This window comes from Notolabrus celidotus, chromosome 20 (genome assembly GCF_009762535.1).
Source record: "Notolabrus celidotus isolate fNotCel1 chromosome 20, fNotCel1.pri, whole genome shotgun sequence".
Taxonomy (NCBI): Eukaryota; Metazoa; Chordata; class Actinopteri; order Labriformes; family Labridae; genus Notolabrus; species Notolabrus celidotus.
This window is the reverse complement of record NC_048291.1, coordinates 19,632,220-19,655,750: the sequence shown is the minus strand read 5'-3', so window position 1 is coordinate 19,655,750 and position 23,531 is coordinate 19,632,220. Positions and strand designations below refer to the sequence as shown.

Here is a 23,531-nt window from a genome sequence, read left to right as displayed (position 1 = left end):
TTCTTTTCGTGAGACGAATGAATCAGTACTGAAGAAGAGGACAAGCCCTGATGAGAGCAATCACATATATGTCCGTAAAATATAGACAAGGTGGCCGTCCACCTAGCTTTCGCACCTTAAATGAACAGCACCGGGGTTCGCTTGGAAGCAAACCAAGACCAAGCGGGCCATAGTTAACTTGGAATGAGCTTTCGCACTACCCCAAAGGTACCGGAATATCCGGGGAAACAGACTAGGGTTGGTTCAAATTGGATGTAACAGTTCTGGTGGGAATGCAACCTAAATCACCACAATCAACAATTCAAATGTAAAGACTAATTACAACTTGAGTGGAATTTTCACTGTGAAAACCTGAGTCATCTGCATACAGCTTTACCAAAGGCCCTTTATGTATTAAAATGTATATCTAGATTTCTCAACAATTGGGTTGACTTTCAAAATATAGCTGCTTAGAAACTTTTCAAATTTAGAGCTTGGACATGCAACAATCACAACAAATGGTGACCTCATGCCAGTCGGTGCAGTTTGGTCTGCAGTTTTCACACCCATTCAAAAAAGACGAATTTTGTAGCAGAAATATACATCTTTACAGCCTGGTACAAAACTGTTTAGGTATGAATAACTAATTTATCAATCGGCACACACTGTACATTTTTCACTTGGTATTTTCAGAGATATTAAACTCACAAGTTTTGCCCAAATAAGGACATGGCTGACTTGATTGACAGGCAGACACCCTGTAGCTGTTAGCGATAAGGCTAAAGGCCCGTCTCTTTCCTTCACGCTAGCTCGGACGAAGTTTGGTTGTGTTCAGCATTTCCAATATGGCACCCACTGACGATTAGCTTCAAAACAGCGCTTCAGGAACAGATGGGTGATACTACGTCCATTTTTTATACAGTCTATGTGTCCTCCGTAGGTGTTTTAAACTTAAAGGGAGTTGTCCTCTAAGAAGAGGCAACATCAACCTTTTTATTACTCCGGATTGAAACCTCAGTCCACGTTGAAAGGCAAATATCTGCCGTCACATACAATCACTGCTGATGGCTTTCTCACTCTTTATTCTACACCCACTGACCTCAAGGTGACATCACAACCTATATCTGAACCAGGGTGTCCTAAAACCATACAATAGAGGTGAACCTTGATCTTTGATTTCCAAGCATAGACCCACTGACTAAGCTGCTGTATTTGATGAGTTGGAAGCAAACAGGGTGATCCAGTAAACATCCACAGTGAAGGAGTGGATTTTCACCCTGTTGTAACGGGTGTGTCCATACTCCTCTCATATAACACTGCTGCATTAAACCAGGGGTCAGGTCTGACGGTTGGTAGCCATGACGTTATGGAGCAGAAGGTCAAGTTTGACAGCTGCTGTACAGATGTGGACAAAGACTACTGTGTGTGTGTGTGTGTGTGTGTGTGTGTGTGTGTGTGTGTGTGTGTTCTTTTTTGGGAGGGAGCCAACCATTGTCCAGAGCCTAATCTATGGCAAAAAGTGTATGATTATATTTTTGTCCCAACTCTATCTCCCCTTCTTCTTTCTTAAGTGCCTTCATTTCAATTTCTCTGACATTACCAAGCTTGTCCACTAGTCAACAACAACTTAACTACGCATTTGGACTCATGTATGTAAATGGATGCATATCAGCTTCTACTGTGTTACACCCCTCTTACATCAAGTTCACACAGACACAAAGGATGTGGATGGTCCATTTGTGTGTGTGTGTGTCAGTGTGTGTGTGTGTGTGCGAGAGAGAGAGAGCATTTAACGGCCAGAAATAGCCTGTTAGGAAATCAATGTTCCTCTCTCAGTGGCGCTGGGAGCTGTCTCCTCCACAATAGAGGGACTGTCCTGTTTCCTGCACCCTGGAGGGAGTGTGTGCATGAGTGTGTGCAGAGAGAGAAAGTAAAAAGAGAGAGAACAGACTCATCTAGGCTGCGCCTCAGTTCTGCAGCATCGGCTAGTATCGCACATAAAGTGACGAGCAGAAGAACTCAGTGAATTCTTACGCTATCAGTTGACTGACTTGAATCAACTTTTCGACCCGCTGTGGAAGCTGTTTAGGTGCTGATGTTTTACTGTTGTGCAGTGTCATATCATGAAACAGGACATCCTCATCTTTAGCGGGCATTGAGCCAGACAGAAAGAGAACCAGAGCCAAGATCCTTCTCCTCTAAATCACACTCAGAAACAGCTCAAAATGTCAGTATTCATTTTGCCATTGATGCCCTTATCTCAGTATTCTAAACCTGATGGTTGTAAATGTTAGCTTGGCTTAGCTACTTGAATTGGGGGAGGCAGTCGGCCTTGCATTTTTGAACTAAAATGTTTGTGTTTTAAAGGGTTTTATCATGAGTTGTGTGTTTCTACATATGCTTATTGGCTTGGCACAGTTATGACATTAAGCTTGGTCAGTGTTGAATTTGTGACAACCTTTATTCTATTTATTCCGTTTGTTTTTATATTGGGATAGGAATATTCCACTATATTACCACTTTTGTACATATGTTAAGCACTTGCCTTACCTTAGTTGACCCCAAAGGGATGGCACAGCAGCAATGTATTGGCAGAAGAGTTTAACATTGCACAAGTAAAAGTGTTAAGAGAGTGCACACCAGTGTTTTTGAATATTTCTGTCTACACAACAACGCAGAAACAGTTACAAACTAAATTAAATGAATATTAATTAATAAATTAATTGATAACAAAAAAGTGCAAAATAAATTAATAAAACTAAGATTTGAAAATAAATATAGATAAATAAATAAAAAATCCAAAAAATAAATAAATAAAAAATTAATAAATAAATAAATAAATACAAATAAATAAATAAAATATATATTGAATTCAAATAAGACAGTATATGACTTTAAAAATAGACACATTTTAACAAGATATGTAACTGAAAAAAGTCAGTTAAAAGCGAGACCTACGCACATACACATACATATAACAATTGCCATGGCATGCGCAGGTACTTCAGAGTGCTCCAAAACCTTTGTTCAAGCGGGCCAGACGACGATGACAAAGCAGAGTTCTCCACCTTGAAAGTCGTTTTTCAGTGACTTCAAACTATGTTTACATGTGGAATGGATGTAAGGCCAAAAAACTGCATTCTCTGAAAAATCCACATATTAAACCTAATCTTGCCAAAATGAACAGTTCACTTGAGAAGTTCCTGTCCCTAAACTAAACTCTGGAAGTCAGAAAGAATCTCAGCTTTCTCTGAGGTTGGATGCTTTTGCACAATTTGTACAAAAAAATAAACAACAATACACATTTTCTCAGAGTTTACAGCCAGGAGCCTTAATATTGTACAAAATGCGCAGCCCACATAGGCCTACAGGACACCATGCGGGCTAGCATCTTTCCACCACAATCTATCAGGCTTTTTACAAGCAATTTCATGAAACAATGAAACAATAACTCTGAGGTCATAATCATCCGTACAGTACAAAAGAAAAATAGGACTGAGTTTCCACTTCATCCAAATCAGACTGAGTCTGTTTCTTCTGGTATCAACCAACCTCAACAGTATAAGAGCTACCTTACAGGCCACAACAAATATTTCTGTCAATTAAGTCACATTTGTAATGTTTTGAAGTGTATTTTGTCATCAGCAGAATATTGTTGTTGTAGACCTCATCACCCTTCACAGAGGTAATGTGTTGGTATCTTGCACCCTTCAGTGGAGTCTGCAGGTGGGGATGGTGGGGCTGAATGTGTGTGGTGCAGGGCAGCAGTTGCAATAAAAGAGCAGAGGGAGAGACCGACAGGCTGCTGAATTGGGAGGATACGTCTGTCAGGTGATACTGAGAATGACTGTCAAGTGTGAAATCAGCTGCTTGAGTTGTCTGCCTTAACTAGCTTGCAGGGTTCGAGATCGTATCATCACATATTTCCATTAAAAAGACATCACGTTAAATGTCCTTTGTTCAAAGTAACATTTTTATAGATTGCTCTATAATAATTTTTCATAACTATGTTTTCTGCATATTCCTTTTGCATCCCTCCATCATAGACTGTAAAAAATATGGACGTAGTATCCGTGACGTCACCCATCTGTTCCTGAGAGCTGTTTTGAAGCAAATCGACGGCGGCAGCCATATTGGTAATGCGGAACTCAACTAGGCAGAGTGTGACGTAGTGTGAGTCTCTTAGCCAATGGCTGTGTGTTCCCGACCGGGAGTCACGTCAGTCATGTCCTTATTTGGGCAAAACTCATAATCTTAATATCTTCTTAACCGTCACGTTAGAAAAAAATTCACCCCCCGTACAGTGTATGCCATTAGAGAGATTAGCGTTGTAGGGCCAAGCCGTTTTTTGAACCAGGCTGTAAACATGTTTATTAATGCTGCAAAGATCGTCTTTTTCCCATTCATATCTATGTGGTTTCCGGTGTTTCTGCAGCCAGCCTCAAGCGGATTTTCGATGTATTGCAGTTTATATCACTTCCGCATTGGCTTCATCGTTTGAGACCGGAGTTTGCCGCTTGCCCTCCATGCTTCACCACACATTGTAGCAAATAGCAAGCTCTCCCTCAATGAGGTCATACTCTGAATGAAAGAGAGATACTGTCACTGCAAGAGATTGAACTCAAGGTAATGTCAGCAAACCACAGGCCAGGAAATATGACGACATCGTGACTCACAATAAGTGAAATTTTCACATTTCAACGATGACTTCCTGCTCCTTCATTCTGTTTCAGTGTAAAAGAAGAAAGGGAGAGATGTGGAAATGGCTTTAAAAATCATTAATATTCTCTTCATTTGTGTTTCAGAGCTACTCGGTTCTGCAAAGAAAGTGAATGTCAACTTCCAGGATACAGATGGGTGAGTCCCTCTCTCTTATTCCTCTGTTAACCCTCACCCTCTCAATTCCCTCTGCTTTTATCTCTCACTCTCCTCCTCCTCGCCACCTCCCCCCTCATCAAACATCTATCCTCCCCCACTGTCCTCTCCTGCTCTTCTCCTCTCCTCCCATTCACGTAAAAGCCGGTAGAATTACTCTTTCTCCATAGTATTAAAAGATGAAGGATTAACCCTGGTAGCACTCAGCTGAAGTTCAGACTGGAATGGCGTGTCGACACGTGTGCTAAAGAGAGTATCAACGTCATTAAAAGCCTTGCATGTGTACAGGCTGTGGCCTCACATGCATGTGTAAACACATATTTGTGAGTTACGTTCAGCCACTAATTTCAGGCAGAGTGATGAGAGTTAGAATCAAAACAAGTTCAGAATAAATTCTGATCAACCAATCAGACTTTATTTTTAAAGCATTTCTTTATACAAAAAGATTGTAACACAAAGTGCTACACGTAAAATAGAATACAAATATTATAATAAAATATATTTCTTCAAGGAAATAAAAAAATAAAACTGATAATAATAACACTAGTCGTGTAATAATAATAATAATAATAATAATAATAATAATAAATATTATTAATATAAGTATAATTCTAATTCTAATTCTTATAATTCTAATAAAAAAATAAAAGAATAACTAAACATACAACAAGACCCAACCCCCATAATTTATATAGAAGCTGATGAAGTAAACTCTATCTGTTGTTGTCGTCGCTGGGGTCTGAGAGAGAAACGTAATATCAAATCCTCTAAATGTCTGGTGCATACTGCAATTTTTGACAGTAGAGAAGAGTTTGAACTTTTAACTTTTTTGAATAATGAGGAAACACCGGAGGTAAAATAAAATGTTAAAATTCAAACCAAAATAAATAAATCAAAAAGCTAATATCCATCCATCCATCCATTATCTTGACCGCTTAACCCGTTAGGGGTCACGGGGGGCTGGAGCATTATTTGGAAAGTCATAAATTATTGTTCCATTTCATAACCTGCACAGCCGGAAACAGCTTCTACCAAGAGGAAAAAATTTAATCACACATGCAGGCAAAAAATCGAAAAAAAAGATTTTAAATATATTTAGGAGCTAACTAACGAACCTGATCCATTTGTTGATTTTGAAGTGTATTATATTTCCAGACTATTTAAAAAAAATTAAGCAGGTTACAGACATCTGATTGAAAATTTTAGCATTAAGAAGGCCGTCCCAAAGCTTGCAGCTGAATCTGATCCCTCCACCTTGATGAAGTGAGTTTCATTCAGCTGTGTGAGCATGACTTCAAACAGAGTTTACATCGTAGCATGAAGTGGGTAGGGACTGATTTGGGAAAAAGGCTAACCATGTGTCTGCAATGCAGGTGTAGACAAAACATGAGTTGGTCCTGCATGTAAAATATAGCTGAGATAATCCCTGCTGAGGATCATTTAAGCTGTTCAAAACATAATTTGGAGCAGTTTCAGCATCACTGAAACGGTTTTTGTACAGTATCCACCATACATGACTTACAGCAGTAAAGCGGGAACAAACACAGAGTAGAAATGCATATTCCTACAACCATGAGTCATGCCAGCTGCAGTCCTTGTGCGAGTCATTTAAATGAGCCGAAAGACTGCAAACTGCATGGAATAAAGTGTTTTCTATGAAGATAAAGATCCAAAGTAATTCTCCCAGTGCAGCTTTGCCACTCAAAGTGAAACTGAACTGTGTAATCTAATTAGCGTGTTTACTGTTATTGCCTCTTTGCCCCTTAACTCCTTCCACACTATTAAGTGCTCCTTATCTGCGGAATTGGATGCCTACATGTGTGTTCGTCTGCTTGCAAGGATAATAAATCATAAATAATGTTTACGATGGAAACGCATGAATCAAGAGGAATTTTACTTTATGATGAGCACACATGGATAATGAGTCTGCACACTGGTATTCATTTTACATTCACTGAGTGTTTTTGGCAAACACTTTGAAGACTCTTAATGAATTCTCAGTGTAAAAAAAAAGCTACTAATTGGGATCTTTCACTAGAGATTTTCCCCATCTTCAGTGTGTGTGTGTGTGTGTCATACCGCATTTCTTAAATGGTGCCAATCAGACGATTTAATTGAAAGTTGGGCTGTCAAATGATTAATCATGATTAATCACATTTTTAATGGCATATTAAAAGTTTCCTTATTTTGCATTCCAGAACAGTTTTTCAGTTTACAATGTTAAGCAATTCTTAGCAGTGCCTTGAATATGAAATCAAAAGTCTGTATTTATTTATTTATTTTTGGGATAACACTGTTGCAGCAAATTCACAGAAGTGCGTGTATAAAATGTCCAATCAGTGTCAATATGGTGTACAGTTATTCCAAGATCATTTTGATTACTCACCTAAATCCAGTGATCCCAGGTTAATGCGACTGCATTCGCACTTTTCAGGACTTCAACTTTGGTTGCTTTCTCTGTATCCTAGAGGGTCCTGTATGCATGGAACTAATGTTTTCTGCGACAGTAAGGCATATGACTGGACACGGTATGCCAAGATAATTTTGATTACTGATGTCCAGGGATCCCAGGTTAATGACATAGCATTCGCACTTCTCAGGAGTTCCTATTTTGATGCTTTCTCTATTTCACCGAGTTCTGTATGCATGGAACTAATGTTTCCTGCGACGGTAAGGTATATGACTGGACACAATATGCAAACCTGAGGATGTCCCTTAAGCCTGATGCATACTTAGGCGTCGCTCTGCAGTACTCCACCCAGGCTTTGGACCCAAGTCTTCTTTATTGTTGCCTGGCCTGTAGTCACAAACCATTCATGTAGCCAGCGTTGGTTTCTTCTTCGATTTAGTTTCATCCACAGGTCTCTGGCCATTCACTCACTCTGAAATAACACTTTAGAGAATAGAGAGCAAGGAAAGGTGAAGAGGTGGTGGAGCGATTCAAAGCAGAGAAACAAACAGAAATAGAAGTTTATCCCATGTGACTTCGTCTCTCACATGAGACTTGACATCTTACAACAAAAAAAGCTCTCAGAGTCAGCTGGATTTATTTACCCTGACAAGGAGATCCAAATTGAGACCTTTGGGTACATTAAAGGAGAGCTTCATGGAAATTCTATGTACAATCAATGTTAAGTGTGTTTGTGCATAGAGAATGGTTTGGAGATAAGAAAGAATAAGAAATTGGTGTAACCTTTCTTACATCTGGAAAAACAGCATGTGAATGGTATCAGGCATATACGGTCCTGCTGTCTTCATGGCGAGGTGTCCTTGAGCAAGACACTTAACCCAACAACTGCCCCTTGTGGTTGTTCCTTTGTTACGTGAATAGGATTCATTTTTGCATAACAGCTACTGCCATCAGTGTATGAATGCTTTCAGTGGTCAGAAGAAGAAAGAAAGTGCTGTATAAACAGACTTTTTACCATTTACAACAAGCAGGTCAAGCATTTATAAATGGAAGCATAGAATCAACTTAATAGTACTAGTTTCTGAATTAACTGCATCAAACCTTCTGGGAATTGAAGTAACATTATGAATGACCATGAAAAACCTAAAGTTGCACATGCTTTGCTGCAGTCGCGAGGAATGCTGGATCCAATATGAAAATATCCATGTTGTTTGGCCTGCCAAATTAGCATGCTCACCCAAACTAACGTTTTAGCAACATGTTTCTGTTAGCATCATAATGGTAAACAAACTTCACCTTACAGTCTATAGTGTAAACAAGCAGAATTAATGAGCTGGAACTGTTTTCCACAGGTGGATTTGACATACATGTTAGTGAAAGTTAATAACCGTTGTCAAGGGGTTTTGACCAATCAGAATCAAGCAGCTTACATAGCCTGAAGTTCAGTAAGAAAACTGGGTAAGAAGCAAGTATGAAGCCCATTTGGAAGTGTTATAAACAATGCAATTCATTGAGAATCCGCTTGAGGCTGGCTGCAGAAACACTGGAAACCACATAGACACCAATTCAGAAAAGACGATCTTTGCAGCATTAAAGGTGGAGTAGGAGATCCTGAGAAAGCCGCAGCAGTTCGCTTGACTTTGAAAGCACACAGCCGAACAGAGCCCTCCCCCTCCTTCAGAGCAGCCTGTAGGGAGAGGGGAGGGACACGCCTCCAAACACATGAACGCGCTGTGGCAGACGCCAGCTGGAGGATGACGTCACGATAGCTGGCTGTGGAGCGGCAAGCGATTGACTTTATTTTCATCGGAGGAAAAACACGTCTATCTCCCATGTAAGTAAACCGCTTATATTACCACATTAAAAAATTATGTAATTAGTTAGAATGCACAGCATAGCCTGCATGTTAGCTTTATGTGTGTTTGTTTTTTTATCATCTGAAATACAGCTAGAGCAAGTTGTTGCTGCCGGGCTAATAACTCCGGCTAGCCATGTTTATTTTGATTTAGCATGTCATGATGTTTAGTTACTAGACGGCTACAGTGCCTATATATTTATTAGCGTTCACCATTGTTGACAGTCTTCATTTTCGTGTTGGAACTACAACATATTGACTGTTTTTTGTGCTTGTTAGAGCTCTCATGATGACTTCTGATTACGATCCTGAGCCAAGCACCTCAGGTCGGAGAGGACGAGACCGGGGTCGAGTGCAAGGCAGAGCCATACGAGCGAGAGGGAGAGCAACGACCGGGGACGAGCTCCAGATCCTGGGGACAGCAACACAAAGTTCCGCCATGCTGCACAGACAGGTTGTTGTCTGGCAGCATGGAGCACTTGGTGCAGGTCATAGAGGAGTAATACCTTGTTGCTGTATCTGGAAAATCCGTGACCCTTCCACATGGACAGTATAAAGGTTTCAGTTGGAAGTGAATTAAACTATGACATGATTACATACAATACTTGTATGGTGACCCTTTAGTTCCTTTGTATATATTTTATCTTCATGTAAAAAAAATACTTGAGTGTGCTGTGTATACATTTGTTAAATAAATCTTTAAATTTACCCTGGCCTTCTCTCTTCAAATCACAAAATAATTTAAATCCATATCAAGTAACATACAACATTATAAACAAATAATTGCAATATCAAAGAGTTGTTTTACATTTACTTTTATTAGAAAATGTATTTATTACAGAAATAAAAATAATGGCTGTTGAAGGTAAACATGTTGGCGTGGATCATCCGGCCTCCTTGTTCTCTTCTATGGCATCCCCCAGTTGCTGTCAGCTTTCTGTGCAGGATTGTGCTCTGGAGGTCTGTGATGTACTTGTAGTCCTTATCCACCTTCATTGTGTACAGGCTCCACTTTTTTGACTTCTTGTTAAATATTGTGCAATACCTGACATAGAAGAAAGAATCAGAAGTTTAGTCAAAGGTTCTCATTATTTTACAGCACTGTGCATTTGATTTCGATCATAATAACCCTTCCTTCAGCCCCGTATGTAAACAGTTATTTCTTCTAGCCATGCAAGGAGTTGACACCACTATCACTAGTGTGTGCTTAGTGCCTACTGCAGTGTGTATTGTGCACATATGGTACATATACTGTATTTCTTATTGATATCTTGTATATTATCTAATATTTTCAGAGTAAGTGATGTCAAAATGTGCTCTCTCCCTCTTTGGAGAGGAAGACTGTGCCCACAGATTATTGATACAATTATTCTGTGTATTTGATTCCTTGTTGAACACTTTTATTCATGCTTTCCTTCACCAAACCAAGCTTTTAGAGAAGCAGCTAACATTCACAGGATTTTTTATCAGCCAAACTTTTTGTCTCTCATCTCTTTAGTCTGTATGGTGTGGTCTCAGATTGCGATTTAGCATGCAGATCACGTGAAGTGAAAGAGAAGGGTTTGGATTTTATTTTGTGCGGACATTAAAAAAAACCCTTCTGCGTACGTAAATCAAAAATAGCTGATAATAAAAAAGAGAGCAGTATTTATACCTCCACGCAAGCAGTGGTCAAAGCAACGTTCATGTTCATGGAGTTCTTATCGGGCCTGAAACTCACCGGTCAGAGGGGGACTCCGAACACATGAAACAGCTGGGGTGGAGGCCTCTGCGTCCCGTGATTTAACGGTGTGGACGTCGATGTTTCCTTCTCGTAGCTATGAAAACACAGACAAGACGGCATTTAGACTTAGTACAACACCCCATTCATGCTGATAAAGAGCAACCGAAGAGCTAGCAGCTAACAGACTGTATACAGGTCTCTATAAAGAGCTAGCAGCTAGCAGACTGTGTACAGGTCTCTATAAACAGAGCTACAAGCTAACACACTGTGTACAGGTCTCTATAAACAGAGCTACAAGCCGTTAGCCGGCCGCTAGCATTAGCCGAAGTTATCGCTAGCTGTCTCATAGATGAACTAAACCATGAACACAAAGACAAATGAAATGACATGATTACCTGTCCAGTAGAAAATCAGCAACCATGGCGTCGCTTTAGAGACCCTTCAAATCCTTCAGCCGTCGCAGAAATGCATCCCGAATATTGACTCGTGTTTGTATCTTCATCCAGTGTTTTTAAGTCGTCTCCTTTTCCATCACAGTCTCCCTCTTCTTGCTCTGTTTAGCGACAGAACTTGAGGGCAGAAGTTGAGCTAAATCGTTGGTTACTCTCTCTCTGACGTGTTTATCAGATGTTCTGCGTTAGTGAACAGCCTGTTGATGACGATCTCAGTCAGGTCACGCGCACTCCTGTAAACAGGAGGTGTGTCTTTCGGCAGGTCACAGGTCATCCGGCCGGTCAGCCAATCATTGCGCTCGGTGGCGAATGAATGATTGGACGAACTTATTGCAGTCTAGCTGCTGACACAGACAACTGAGATTTCTCATCTCAGTGTTAGATCACTTTGTGTATTACTCCCTATCGATGTATACATCGCATTTTGCTCGTGATTGAGAAAAATGTATCAAAATAACATGTCCTACTCCACCTTTAATAAAAATGTTTACAGCCAGGTTCAAAAAACGGCTTGGCTCTACGTAGCTAATTTCTCTATCGGCACACACTGTACTGGGGGTGAATTTCTTTCTAAAGCGAAGCTTCAGAAGATATTAAGATTACGAGTTTTTGCCCAAATAAGGACATGACTGACTTGACTCCCAGTCGGGAACACATAGCTGTTGGCTAGGAGGCTCAAACCCCGCCTCTTTACGTCACACCCTGCCTGGTTGAGTTCCGCATTTCCAATATGGCTGCCGCCGCTGACTGGCTTCAAAACAGCGCTCAGGAACAGATGTGTGATGTCACGGATACTACGTCCATTATTTATACAGTCTATGGTAATAAGTAGACAATGCATCATATAAACAGAAAGAAGAGTGTTACAGGAAAATGTTAATTGATGAAAGAGTAAAAACTAGTAAATCAAAACCAATTCTGTTTGATTCCTGAAGTTAAATGTGATAACAAGATCCCTTTTAACATCTGAGTCATCAACACTTAGAAAAATAGTTTTCTGACAGTCTGGCCATTAAGTCTTAGACAGTACAACATTTTACCAGACTAGATTGTCACCTTGTTAGCTTGATAGCTGATTAAATTCTTGTTTCAATTAGCACTTCTTCAGGGTAATTTTACACTGGTTTAATGTTTGCAAAGGAGCAGCCGAGACATCATCTCCCAACTGAAAAACAGCAAATAACATAGCTCCCTGTCAGATGATGTGGAGTTGATGTTTCATGGACATGTAACACCTGGAACACACTCGCACAGGCAGAATGAAAGGCACTGATTAGCAAAAAACAGAGACGCAAGACAACATGACACATGAGCAGGGAGAACATGGACATGTGCTCAGAGTACACCTGAGCATCTGCCAGCAGACTGAAAGAAAGTGATCGTTTCTTTCCTTCCTTCTAGTCCAGTGTGTGATTGTTGCAGCAGTGTGCTTACGCATTTTTTCATTCAAGCTTGTTTAAGGCTGGAAGCATGCAGATTGTGTACGTGTGCTAAAAAGTAGAGAAGGGTGATCAATCTAGTCAAGGATATATATAAAAATATATACAGTATATAAACAGTGTGAGAGGAACGGGGGAGAAAGTCGTGCAGACTCTGAAAGGATCATAAGAGCAACTGAGATAAGCAGCAGAGATAGGTAAACAGAAGCAGCTGGGGAGATGGATTGGAAAAGCAGGATATGAAACAGAGTTTGGATTCTGAAATGGAGATGAAAGACGTGGCTTCAGAAGCACTGTGCAGGGATGTTTTAGTGGGTGGGGTTTGCTCTTGACCTCAAAATCCCTCAGACTGTAGTTAGTGTCACAATGATGAGACTGTTTCTTTCGTTTTTTGGAAGAATCATATTTGTGAGGTATTTTCTTGTGTTTTAAAACGAGTATTGAATGTGGTAGATTGTAATATGAGTGTTTTATCTTTATAGGAAATTCAAAGCTACCAGCAGCAGCAGATGAGACTAGATTGGAAACATTTTTGCTAACAGCCTTTTATATAATGATGTATCTAACCATGTGTAAAAAGTTTGTCTTAGATCAAAACAAACCATGTAGTCAGGGAGCTAAAAACACGCTGTTACAGGGATTATGTAACAGGCAGATATTCTTGCTTTTACTTGCCAAGTTGATAGTAGCATCAAGTCATGAGAATGTATTACCCCTCACTTATACCAATGCAATAAAAAGGGTAGCAGATTATTAATTTTTTGACAACTTATTAAAATAACTTTGATAGCCATGTAGCTATTTCATAAGGTCACTGTCGCACAAAAACCTTGTATCTCTGAATACCTTTATTTTCCAGGAACTGAAAAAAACAACATATGTTTTTCACATAACTAAACACTGCATGAGATTCAGACCCATTTCTTTTTCTTTATTTTATTTTTTTTAAGTTATATTTTTGGGCTGTTTTGCCTTTATTAATAGGACAGCTGAAGATAGACAGGGAATATGGGGAGTAGAGAGAGGGGGAAGACATGCAGCAAATGGTCACAGATCGGAGTGGAACAGGCGACTTCTGCGACCAGGACTATAGCCTCTGTATGTGGGGCGCTTAGACCCCTACGCCACCAGCACCCCGGAGCCCCATTTCTTTTAAATACTGTTAAGTGTAAACGTCTGTTAAGTTTAAAAAGCCAACTGACATGCATATAAGGAGATCATAAGCAATGATTAATTAAAACAACGACAATAATAATAATAATGATAATAATAATAATGATAATAATAATAATAATAATAATAATAATAATAATAATAATAATAATAATAATGATACAATATGGAGATACAAGGTTTCTGCTCAACAGTGACAATGTATGAGAGAGAATACAAATTACCACATGTTTAAGAGCATCTATAATAAAACAATTAAAAAGGTCAGAAAAGATTATTTCTCAAAATTAGTAACTGATAATCAGAATAAGCCAAAATCCTCTTTTCAACTATTGACCATTTAATCAACATTGCAATCTATGTACAGACTTACCATGTGATTGTGAAGCAGATGGCTGTCTAACATTAGTCTGGTTCTGCTCAAGGTTTCTGCCTGTTAAATGGAAATATGTCCTTGCCGCTGTAACTAGCTAAATACTGCGAGGTGCAATGCTCATGGTGGATTAAGATGAGATAAGATCAAGTCCTGTCAGTAAGAGGGAACTGATGCTTACCCTGTCTCGATGTTGGGTCTTTGTTAATAATTTAACATAGAGTATGTCTTGACCAGCTCTGTTTGTTAAAGCGTCCTGAGATAACGTTTGTTGTGATTTGGTGCCATACAAATAAAGATCGATTGATTGATTGATTGATTAATTGATTGACCATGTGAAGAATTTTTTGTCCACTACAGGAGTAAAATAGTGAACATTTTGTTTAATTTCCCCTACTGCCAGCCAATGATTTCTAACATCCCAGAGTTGTTGTTTTGAAGAAACACTGGAGGAGTTAATCCTGGTTGATGCTAAAATGCTCTGCAAAGTTATCTCCTAATTATGACCAACAACCTGCCTTTGGGGATCCTGTCCCAACATCCTTTTTTTTTTTTTTTTAAACATATCTTTATTGATCATTGTAAAGTCAATATGCATACAGAGATATAGAAAAATTTTCCATTTTTATCACCCTCCCAACCACACAAAACACAAACACTCCCAACCAGGTTGAAGGTCACAGCACAGTCCCAGTTAACAGGCAGGATGAGACATCATAAGTAACAAGAGAAAAAAAACAAAACAAAAAAAACCCCCATCAATTTAGCAGATATACAAATGAGATGGAGGAATAAACACAAACACAATAGTATAAATATTAAAAAGAGAAAGAAGAGAGAAAAAAATAAAATAATAATAATAATAAAATAAAATCAATAATAATAAAAAAAACACAGACAACAAGACCATCTAGCGGCACTCAGAGACTATTTCTTGGTCTGGGGAGGACCTTCCAGAATATGTTAGCTATCCTTGGTCCCACGTATTCAAGGAATGGAGTCCATACAAGATAAAAAACACCAGTTTTGCCCCTCGACCAATAAGTCAGATACTCCATGGGTAGAAGATCAAATACAACTTTATGCCACTCTAAAATAGTTGGTGGTTTATTTGAGATCCATTTCAGCAGTATGCTCTTACGTGCAGCGTAAGTTAACACGTTCAGCAATTTTTTACTATGAATCCCCTTGACTTGAGGGTGTGGTGTTCCCAATAGGAAACAGGCAGGGTCAGAATCCAGCTCTTTGTTGAAGATCAAACTTAGTTTCAAGACTATATTCGCCCAGAAATCCTGTATATGTACACAAGTCAAAATCATGTGTAAAAAACTTCCAACCTCTTTGTTACACTTTATACACAATGCCGACTTATCAGGGTTCATCTTATGTCTGAGTTGAGGTGAAATCTGAAGGCGATGCAGCAATCTGAACTGTAATTCTTTAGCCCTATTACATATAGATATGTTACTTGCCGACTTCCATATATTAGCCTCTGTAGCCTCATCAAACTCTAGTCCAAGATCATGAGCCCATGTCTGCAAAATAGTATCTTGTACTTTACAGGATATGTTAAAGGTGGAGTAGGAGATCCTGAGAAAGCCGCAGCAGTTCGCTTGACTTTGAAAGCACACAGCCGAACAGAGCCCTCCCCCTCCTTCAGAGCAGCCTGTAGGGAGAGGGGAGGGACACGCCTCCAAACACATGAACGCGCTGTGGCAGACGCCAGCTGGAGGATGACGTCACGATAGCTGGCTGTGGAGCGGCAAGCGATTGACTTTATTTTCATCGGAGGAAAAACACGTCTATCTCCCATGTAAGTAAACCGCTTATATTACCACATTAAAAAATTATGTAATTAGTTAGAATGCACAGCATAGCCTGCATGTTAGCTTTATGTGTGTTTGTTTTTTTATCATCTGAAATACAGCTAGAGCAAGTTGTTGCTGCCGGGCTAATAACTCCGGCTAGCCATGTTTATTTTGATTTAGCATGTCATGATGTTTAGTTACTAGACGGCTACAGTGCCTATATATTTATTAGCGTTCACCATTGTTGACAGTCTTCATTTTCGTGTTGGAACTACAACATATTGACTGTTTTTTGTGCTTGTTAGAGCTCTCATGATGACTTCTGATTACGATCCTGAGCCAAGCACCTCAGGTCGGAGAGGACGAGACCGGGGTCGAGTGCAAGGCAGAGCCATACGAGCGAGAGGGAGAGCAACGACCGGGGACGAGCTCCAGATCCTGGGGACAGCAACACAAAGTTCCGCCATGCTGCACAGACAGGTTGTTGTCTGGCAGCATGGAGCACTTGGTGCAGGTCATAGAGGAGTAATACCTTGTTGCTGTATCTGGAAAATCCGTGACCCTTCCACATGGACAGTATAAAGGTTTCAGTTGGAAGTGAATTAAACTATGACATGATTACATACAATACTTGTATGGTGACCCTTTAGTTCCTTTGTATATATTTTATCTTCATGTAAAAAAATACTTGAGTGTGCTGTGTATACATTTGTTAAATAAATCTTTAAATTTACCCTGGCCTTCTCTCTTCAAATCACAAAATAATTTAAATCCATATCAAGTAACATACAACATTATAAACAAATAATTGCAATATCAAAGAGTTGTTTTACATTTACTTTTATTAGAAAATGTATTTATTACAGAAATAAAAATAATGGCTGTTGAAGGTAAACATGTTGGCGTGGATCATCCGGCCTCCTTGTTCTCTTCTATGGCATCCCCCAGTTGCTGTCAGCTTTCTGTGCAGGATTGTGCTCTGGAGGTCTGTGATGTACTTGTAGTCCTTATCCACCTTCATTGTGTACAGGCTCCACTTTTTTGACTTCTTGTTAAATATTGTGCAATACCTGACATAGAAGAAAGAATCAGAAGTTTAGTCAAAGGTTCTCATTATTTTACAGCACTGTGCATTTGATTTCGATCATAATAACCCTTCCTTCAGCCCCGTATGTAAACAGTTATTTCTTCTAGCCATGCAAGGAGTTGACACCACTATCACTAGTGTGTGCTTAGTGCCTACTGCAGTGTGTATTGTGCACATATGGTACATATACTGTATTTCTTATTGATATCTTGAATATTATCTAATATTTTCAGAGTAAGTGATGTCAAAATGTGCTCTCTCCCTCTTTGGAGAGGAAGACTGTGCCCACAGATTATTGATACAATTATTCTGTGTATTTGATTCCTTGTTGAACACTTTTATTCATGCTTTCCTTCACCAAACCAAGCTTTTAGAGAAGCAGCTAACATTCACAGGATTTTTTATCAGCCAAACTTTTTGTCTCTCATCTCTTTAGTCTGTATGGTGTGGTCTCAGATTGCGATTTAGCATGCAGATCACGTGAAGTGAAAGAGAAGGGTTTGGATTTTATTTTGTGCGGACATTAAAAAAAACCCTTCTGCGTACGTAAATCAAAAATAGCTGATAATAAAAAAGAGAGCAGTATTTATACCTCCACGCAAGCAGTGGTCAAAGCAACTGTCATGTTCATGGAGTTCTTATCGGGCCTGAAACTCACCGGTCAGAGGGGGACTCCGAACACATGAAACAGCTGGGGTGGAGGCCTCTGCGTCCCGTGTTTTAACGGTGTGGACGTCGATGTTTCCTTCTCGTAGCTATGAAAACACAGACAAGACGGCATTTAGACTTAGTACAACACCCCATTCATGCTGATAAAGAGCAACCGAAGAGCTAGCAGCTAACAGACTGTATACAGGTCTCTATAAAGAGCTAGCAGCTAGCAGACTGTGTACAGGTCTCTATAAACAGAGCTACAAGCTAACACACTGTGTACAGGTCTCTATAAACAGAGCTACAAGCCGTTAGCCGGCCGCTAGCATTAGCCGAAGTTATCGCTAGCTGTCTCATAGATGAACTAAACCATGAACACAAAGACAAATGAAATGACATGATTACCTGTCCAGTAGAAAATCAGCAACCATGGCGTCGCTTTAGAGACCCTTCAAATCCTTCAGCCGTCGCAGAAATGCATCCCGAATATTGACTCGTGTTTGTATCTTCATCCAGTGTTTTTAAGTCGTCTCCTTTTCCATCACAGTCTCCCTCTTCTTGCTCTGTTTAGCGACAGAACTTGAGGGCAGAAGTTGAGCTAAATCGTTGGTTACTCTCTCTCTGACGTGTTTATCAGATGTTCTGCGTTAGTGAACAGCCTGTTGATGACGATCTCAGTCAGGTCACGCGCACTCCTGTAAACAGGAGGTGTGTCTTTCGGCAGGTCACAGGTCATCCGGCCGGTCAGCCAATCATTGCGCTCGGTGGCGAATGAATGATTGGACGAACTTATTGCAGTCTAGCTGCTGACACAGACAACTGAGATTTCTCATCTCAGTGTTAGATCACTTTGTGTATTACTCCCTATCGATGTATACATCGCATTTTGCTCGTGATTGAGAAAAATGTATCAAAATAACATGTCCTACTCCACCTTTAAGTGCTTCATAGCATCGCCTCACTATAAACCTATTACCATCTGTGTTATAAAGTAGTTTCTCAGTTGGTGATCTTTCAAGTACAAATCTACAACCAGCTGTGTTCTGAATGAAATGTCTAACCTGTAGGAACCTAAAGAAATGTGTTGAAGGTAGTCTATATTTTAACCTCAGTTGGTCAAATGACATCATAATGTCTCCTTCAAACAGATCTGTCAAAATTTTAATGCCTGCCTTTTCCCAAACAGAGAACCCACTATCTGTCAGGCCTGGGACAAAATCTAAGTTGTCTCTCATTGGAGTAATTGGTGATAGAACATCAGTTCTACGTTCCCATTTCCTAATCATGTCCCATGCTTTAAGTGTAGATTTAATGAGAAAGTTACCATCTGCGATGTCCAGTTGCTTCCGATTTAAAATAAAAGGTAGACTGGCCAGTGTCAAAGGTTTGCCCAGATTGAAGGATTCAATATCTAACCAGACAGACGTTGGATCATTTTGTACCCAGTCTACTAAGTATCGAAATTGACAAGCTAGCTGGTATAGTTTAACATTGGGGACTCCCAGCCCTCCTTTATCTAGTGGCAGTTGCAGTTTTGGAAGTTTAAGCCGTGGTCTTTTACGGTTCCAAATAAAAGTTCTAAACCAACTATTAACTGCCTTAATGGTGTTATTATTTAGCATAATAGGAATCATTTGGAATTTATAAATAAGCCGTGGCAAGATATTCATCTTAATCAGAGAGATCCTTCCCAACATTGAAAGAGGTAAAGAGGCCCATCTTTCTAAGTCATCATGGATACGTTTCAACAGAGGATGGAAGTTGGTTTTGTACATATTCTGAAGCACAGGAGTAACAAATATACCTAGGTATACAAAGCCCTGCATTGCCCATCGGAAGGGCGAGATTCCAAGGGTTAGGTTGTGGCGTACTTGACCTAGTGGAAGTGCCTCTGACTTATTAAAATTTATTTTATATCCAGAGAATTTGCTGAATTGATTAATTACATTAAGGACTGAAGGGATAGAGATCTCTGGTCGAGTGATAAAGAGTAAAACATCGTCTGCATACAATGAGATTCTATGTTCTCTTTGGTTAATATTTATACCGTAAATGTTAGGGTAAGTTCTTATAGCTTCTGCAAGTGGTTCAATTGCAATTGCAAACAGCAAGGGTGACAGTGGGCATCCCTGCCGTGTTCCTCTCCGGAGATCAAAATATGGAGAACATTTCCCATTTGTAAGTACAGCCCCACGTGGGTTGTGATAAAGCAATTTGACCCAATCAATAAAATTTTCACCCAAGCCAAATTTTTTAAGTGTGAAAAACAAAAAATCCCATTCTATGCGATCAAACGCCTTTTCGGCATCCAGTGAAACTACCATAGCTTTAAGATTATTATGCTGAGACAGTTGAATAATATTAAGTAGCCTTCTAACATTATTGCAAGAATTCCTTCTGGTAATAAACCCTGTTTGGTCATTATTAATAATATGTGGGAGGACCCGCTCTAGCCTCAGGGCTAGTATTTTAGCTAAAATTTTGAAGTCTGAGTTTAACAGACTAATAGGCCTGTATGAAGAGCACTCATCGCCTGGCTTATCTTTCTTGAGAATCAAGCTAATATCTGCTTCTGTGAGTGTCTTTGGAAGAGACCCTGTGTCAAGGGAGTGGTTTAACATATTAAGTAGAGGCTTCAACATCAGTGACTTAAACTGTTTATAAAATTCTGAACTTAGGCCGTCCGGGCCTGCGGCTTTCCCTGATTGTAAAATGCCAACAGCTTCAGTTACTTCCTCTAATGATATTGGCTTATTCAAATCTGCTATTTGTTTTTCGTTAGGTTTGGGGAGAGTTAAGTTAGAGAAAAAATGCTCCATCAGCCTCTCACTATTGGGTGACTGCTCACTTGTATACAACCTTTCATAAAATTCAGCGAACGTTTTATTTATGCCACTGCTGTCTAATTTTATCTGGCCTGAGGAGTCCTTAACTGAGGAGATGTGCTGAGCATCAGCCCTTCTTTTCACCAGATTGGCCAGATACTTGCTGGGTTTATTGCCAAATTCGTATAATTTTTGCTTCGTAAATCTTAAGCTCTGCTCTGCCTTCTTAGTGAGCAGAGAGTTAAGTGTTGCTCTTGTGGCCAGAGTGGCTTTGAGATTAACCTCAGTTGGATCCTGATTATATGTTCTTTCTAATTCAGACAGTTGTAACTCTAACTTTTGTTGTTCTTCCTGACATTTTCTTTTTGTGCTTTTCTCATAGGAAATAATAAGACCACGTGAATATGCCTTGCACGTCTCCCATAGGAGGGAGGGCGATGTTTCGGGTGCATTATTTATAGAATAAAATATCTGAAACTCAGTTTGAAAATATGAGACAAAGTTAGAGTCTTTGAACAGATTAGCATTAAACCGCCAACTTTTTGAGCGTTGATGGACCTCTCCATGAAAAAATTTCAAATAGACAGGGGCGTGGTCTGATATTGAAATACTTCCGATAACACAAGACTGGACAGACTGTAACATTGTTTTTGGCACAAACATATAGTCTAATCTGGAGCTACTTTTATGAACCCCTGAAAAGTATGTGAATTCCTTATTATTAGGGTTAAGTGTACGCCACAAGTCCAAATAGCCCAGTTCCTTACATATAGCAGTTGTTGCTCGCGCCCGCTTAGTAGGATTGTTCCTTTCCCCGGGAAGTTTATCTATACAAGGATTTAATATACAATTTAAGTCCCCACCAACATCCTTTTTTAAAGAAACGTAAGGCTATTTTGATTCTGATTTACTCCACATTATACATTAGTCTCTTCAGATTACATGATTGCTTTCAAGACTGCAATAGTTCAACCACATCTGAAGAGAAATCCTTTGGATTCATCCATTATATGATGATTACAGGCTAGTTTCAAATCTGCCTTTTTATTGTAAAATGTTAAAAAGATTGTTTTTAATCATTTAAATCATTTTATGTACTGTTTTAACATCTGTGAAATTGAACTTTTGGGTTTTCTTACAAATCACAGATTTTTTGGGGGATTTTTTTAATGTTGTTAAAATAACATACCATGACATGAATCAAAAGATGAACTGGAAAAAAAGCTCCTCCACTTGAAATATTTTAAAAACAAGGTCTCTTTTATTGCAAAAAATCCTGCAATGCTCCATGTCCAATTTAATAAACTGCTGCTTAATCAGAATTTTCTCCAAATATGATAACAACACTTGGGAATTTTAGCAACCGTATTGCTCCTTAGTTGTTTGATATAAGAAATATCCCCTATAAGGTTCTACTAGAAAAGAAGGGTTTGTACGATCGTCAGTAAGCTGAGCCTCCATCAGCAATCTTCATTTTGGGAATTTTTCTGGTACTCTTACAACAGCTGGCCAGTGTGGCAGATTATTCACTAATGTCTTCTGACGTGGCTGATGTGAAACCAATGTGATAAATGTACACTTCATTTTTTCTGTTGAACGGCTCATTTCAACATGGCTGTGAATATTAATAGGCCTTGTAATATAACTGCACATTCTCTGCTTTCTCATCCAACAAAACATTGTTATAAAACATTGTTGTAGTTACAAAACCTTTGATATTCAGCTTTCAGAAAGTCTACCGACAGACATTCACAGCTGCCCAGGAGGGTGTTTTTGAAGTACATCCAGGCTTTTCTATGCCTGGAGTGAGAGACACACAGATCTGACACGTGATGTTGAAAAGTGAGTGATTTACCCAAGGTAATAGAAGAGAGTTACGGCTCCAAAGGAAGCAATTTGAGAGGAAATACCAGAGACAGATGAGGATGGAGCTGTGGAAAAAATGAAGTGAAATTGTTGAATGCTAAAGAGGGAGGTGAAGAGTGCAAGAGAGATATCTGAAGAAAGAATAAAGTGAGTACGAGAAGGGAAGAGGGGAAGGATGTATAAATATTGCATGGTAGCTTTTACTACTTGGCAAAAGAGAGGGCTTCCCTCCCCTTCCCCCTCCCCCTCTACCATACATGCATCCCCCTGACACACTCTGCAGGGCTTCACACACACACACACACACACACACACGCACACGCACACACACACACACACACACTGACAGCGCTAAGCCTAGTGCAGCATTGTGTAACAGTATCCCTGTTTAACCCTGGAGGGAAAGGGAAAGGAGGAAGATTGCTGAAATGCAGAAGTGGGTTATGACACATACACAGTGAGAACACTCCTCCTCCGCCCGTTTGTTGTGATAAGAGGGTTCAACATGCCGCTGTCAAAAAACAGGGCTGCTGCAGGTCTAACGATGCTGACATCTACACCGTAATATAACCCTTAACGGCAAGTGAACTTGACATGCTTTACATACAGACACCAGCAGAGCTGTGGCGGTGTATATACACAGGCTTAATGACCATGCTGGAGGATTCACCATGTACTATCGAAAGTTAATCAGATACAGTTGTCTATAAAAGTAATCCTGGGACACATCATGGTAAAGTTTTTTATTTAATTGGCTCAGCAGTATTTTGGCTGAACATGCAGACCTGCATTGTCCATGTAAATACTATGTAAATAGTCAATGCTAAATACATATAAATTTAGTGCCGCATACCAGTGTGTCTCTTAGCATGTTTCTTTATAAAACTACTTATTATTATTATTATTATTATTATTATTATTATTATTATTATTATTATTATTATTATATACTGTATGTGTGTGTATATTTTTTTTATAGAAATAAATATATGCAAGACGAAAGACAAACAAAAAC

General features: G+C 39.4%; 1 protein-coding gene across 1 annotated transcript in view; it reads left to right on the top strand.

Annotated features, from left to right (window-relative positions):
• caskin1 (CASK interacting protein 1) overlaps positions 1-23,531 on the top strand; it is a 156,868-nt gene that overhangs the window by 85,422 nt on the left and 47,915 nt on the right. Inside the window, 1 exon segment of the mRNA XM_034711800.1 lies at positions 4,785-4,836. Within this exon segment, the coding sequence (XP_034567691.1) occupies positions 4,785-4,836 (52 nt within the window).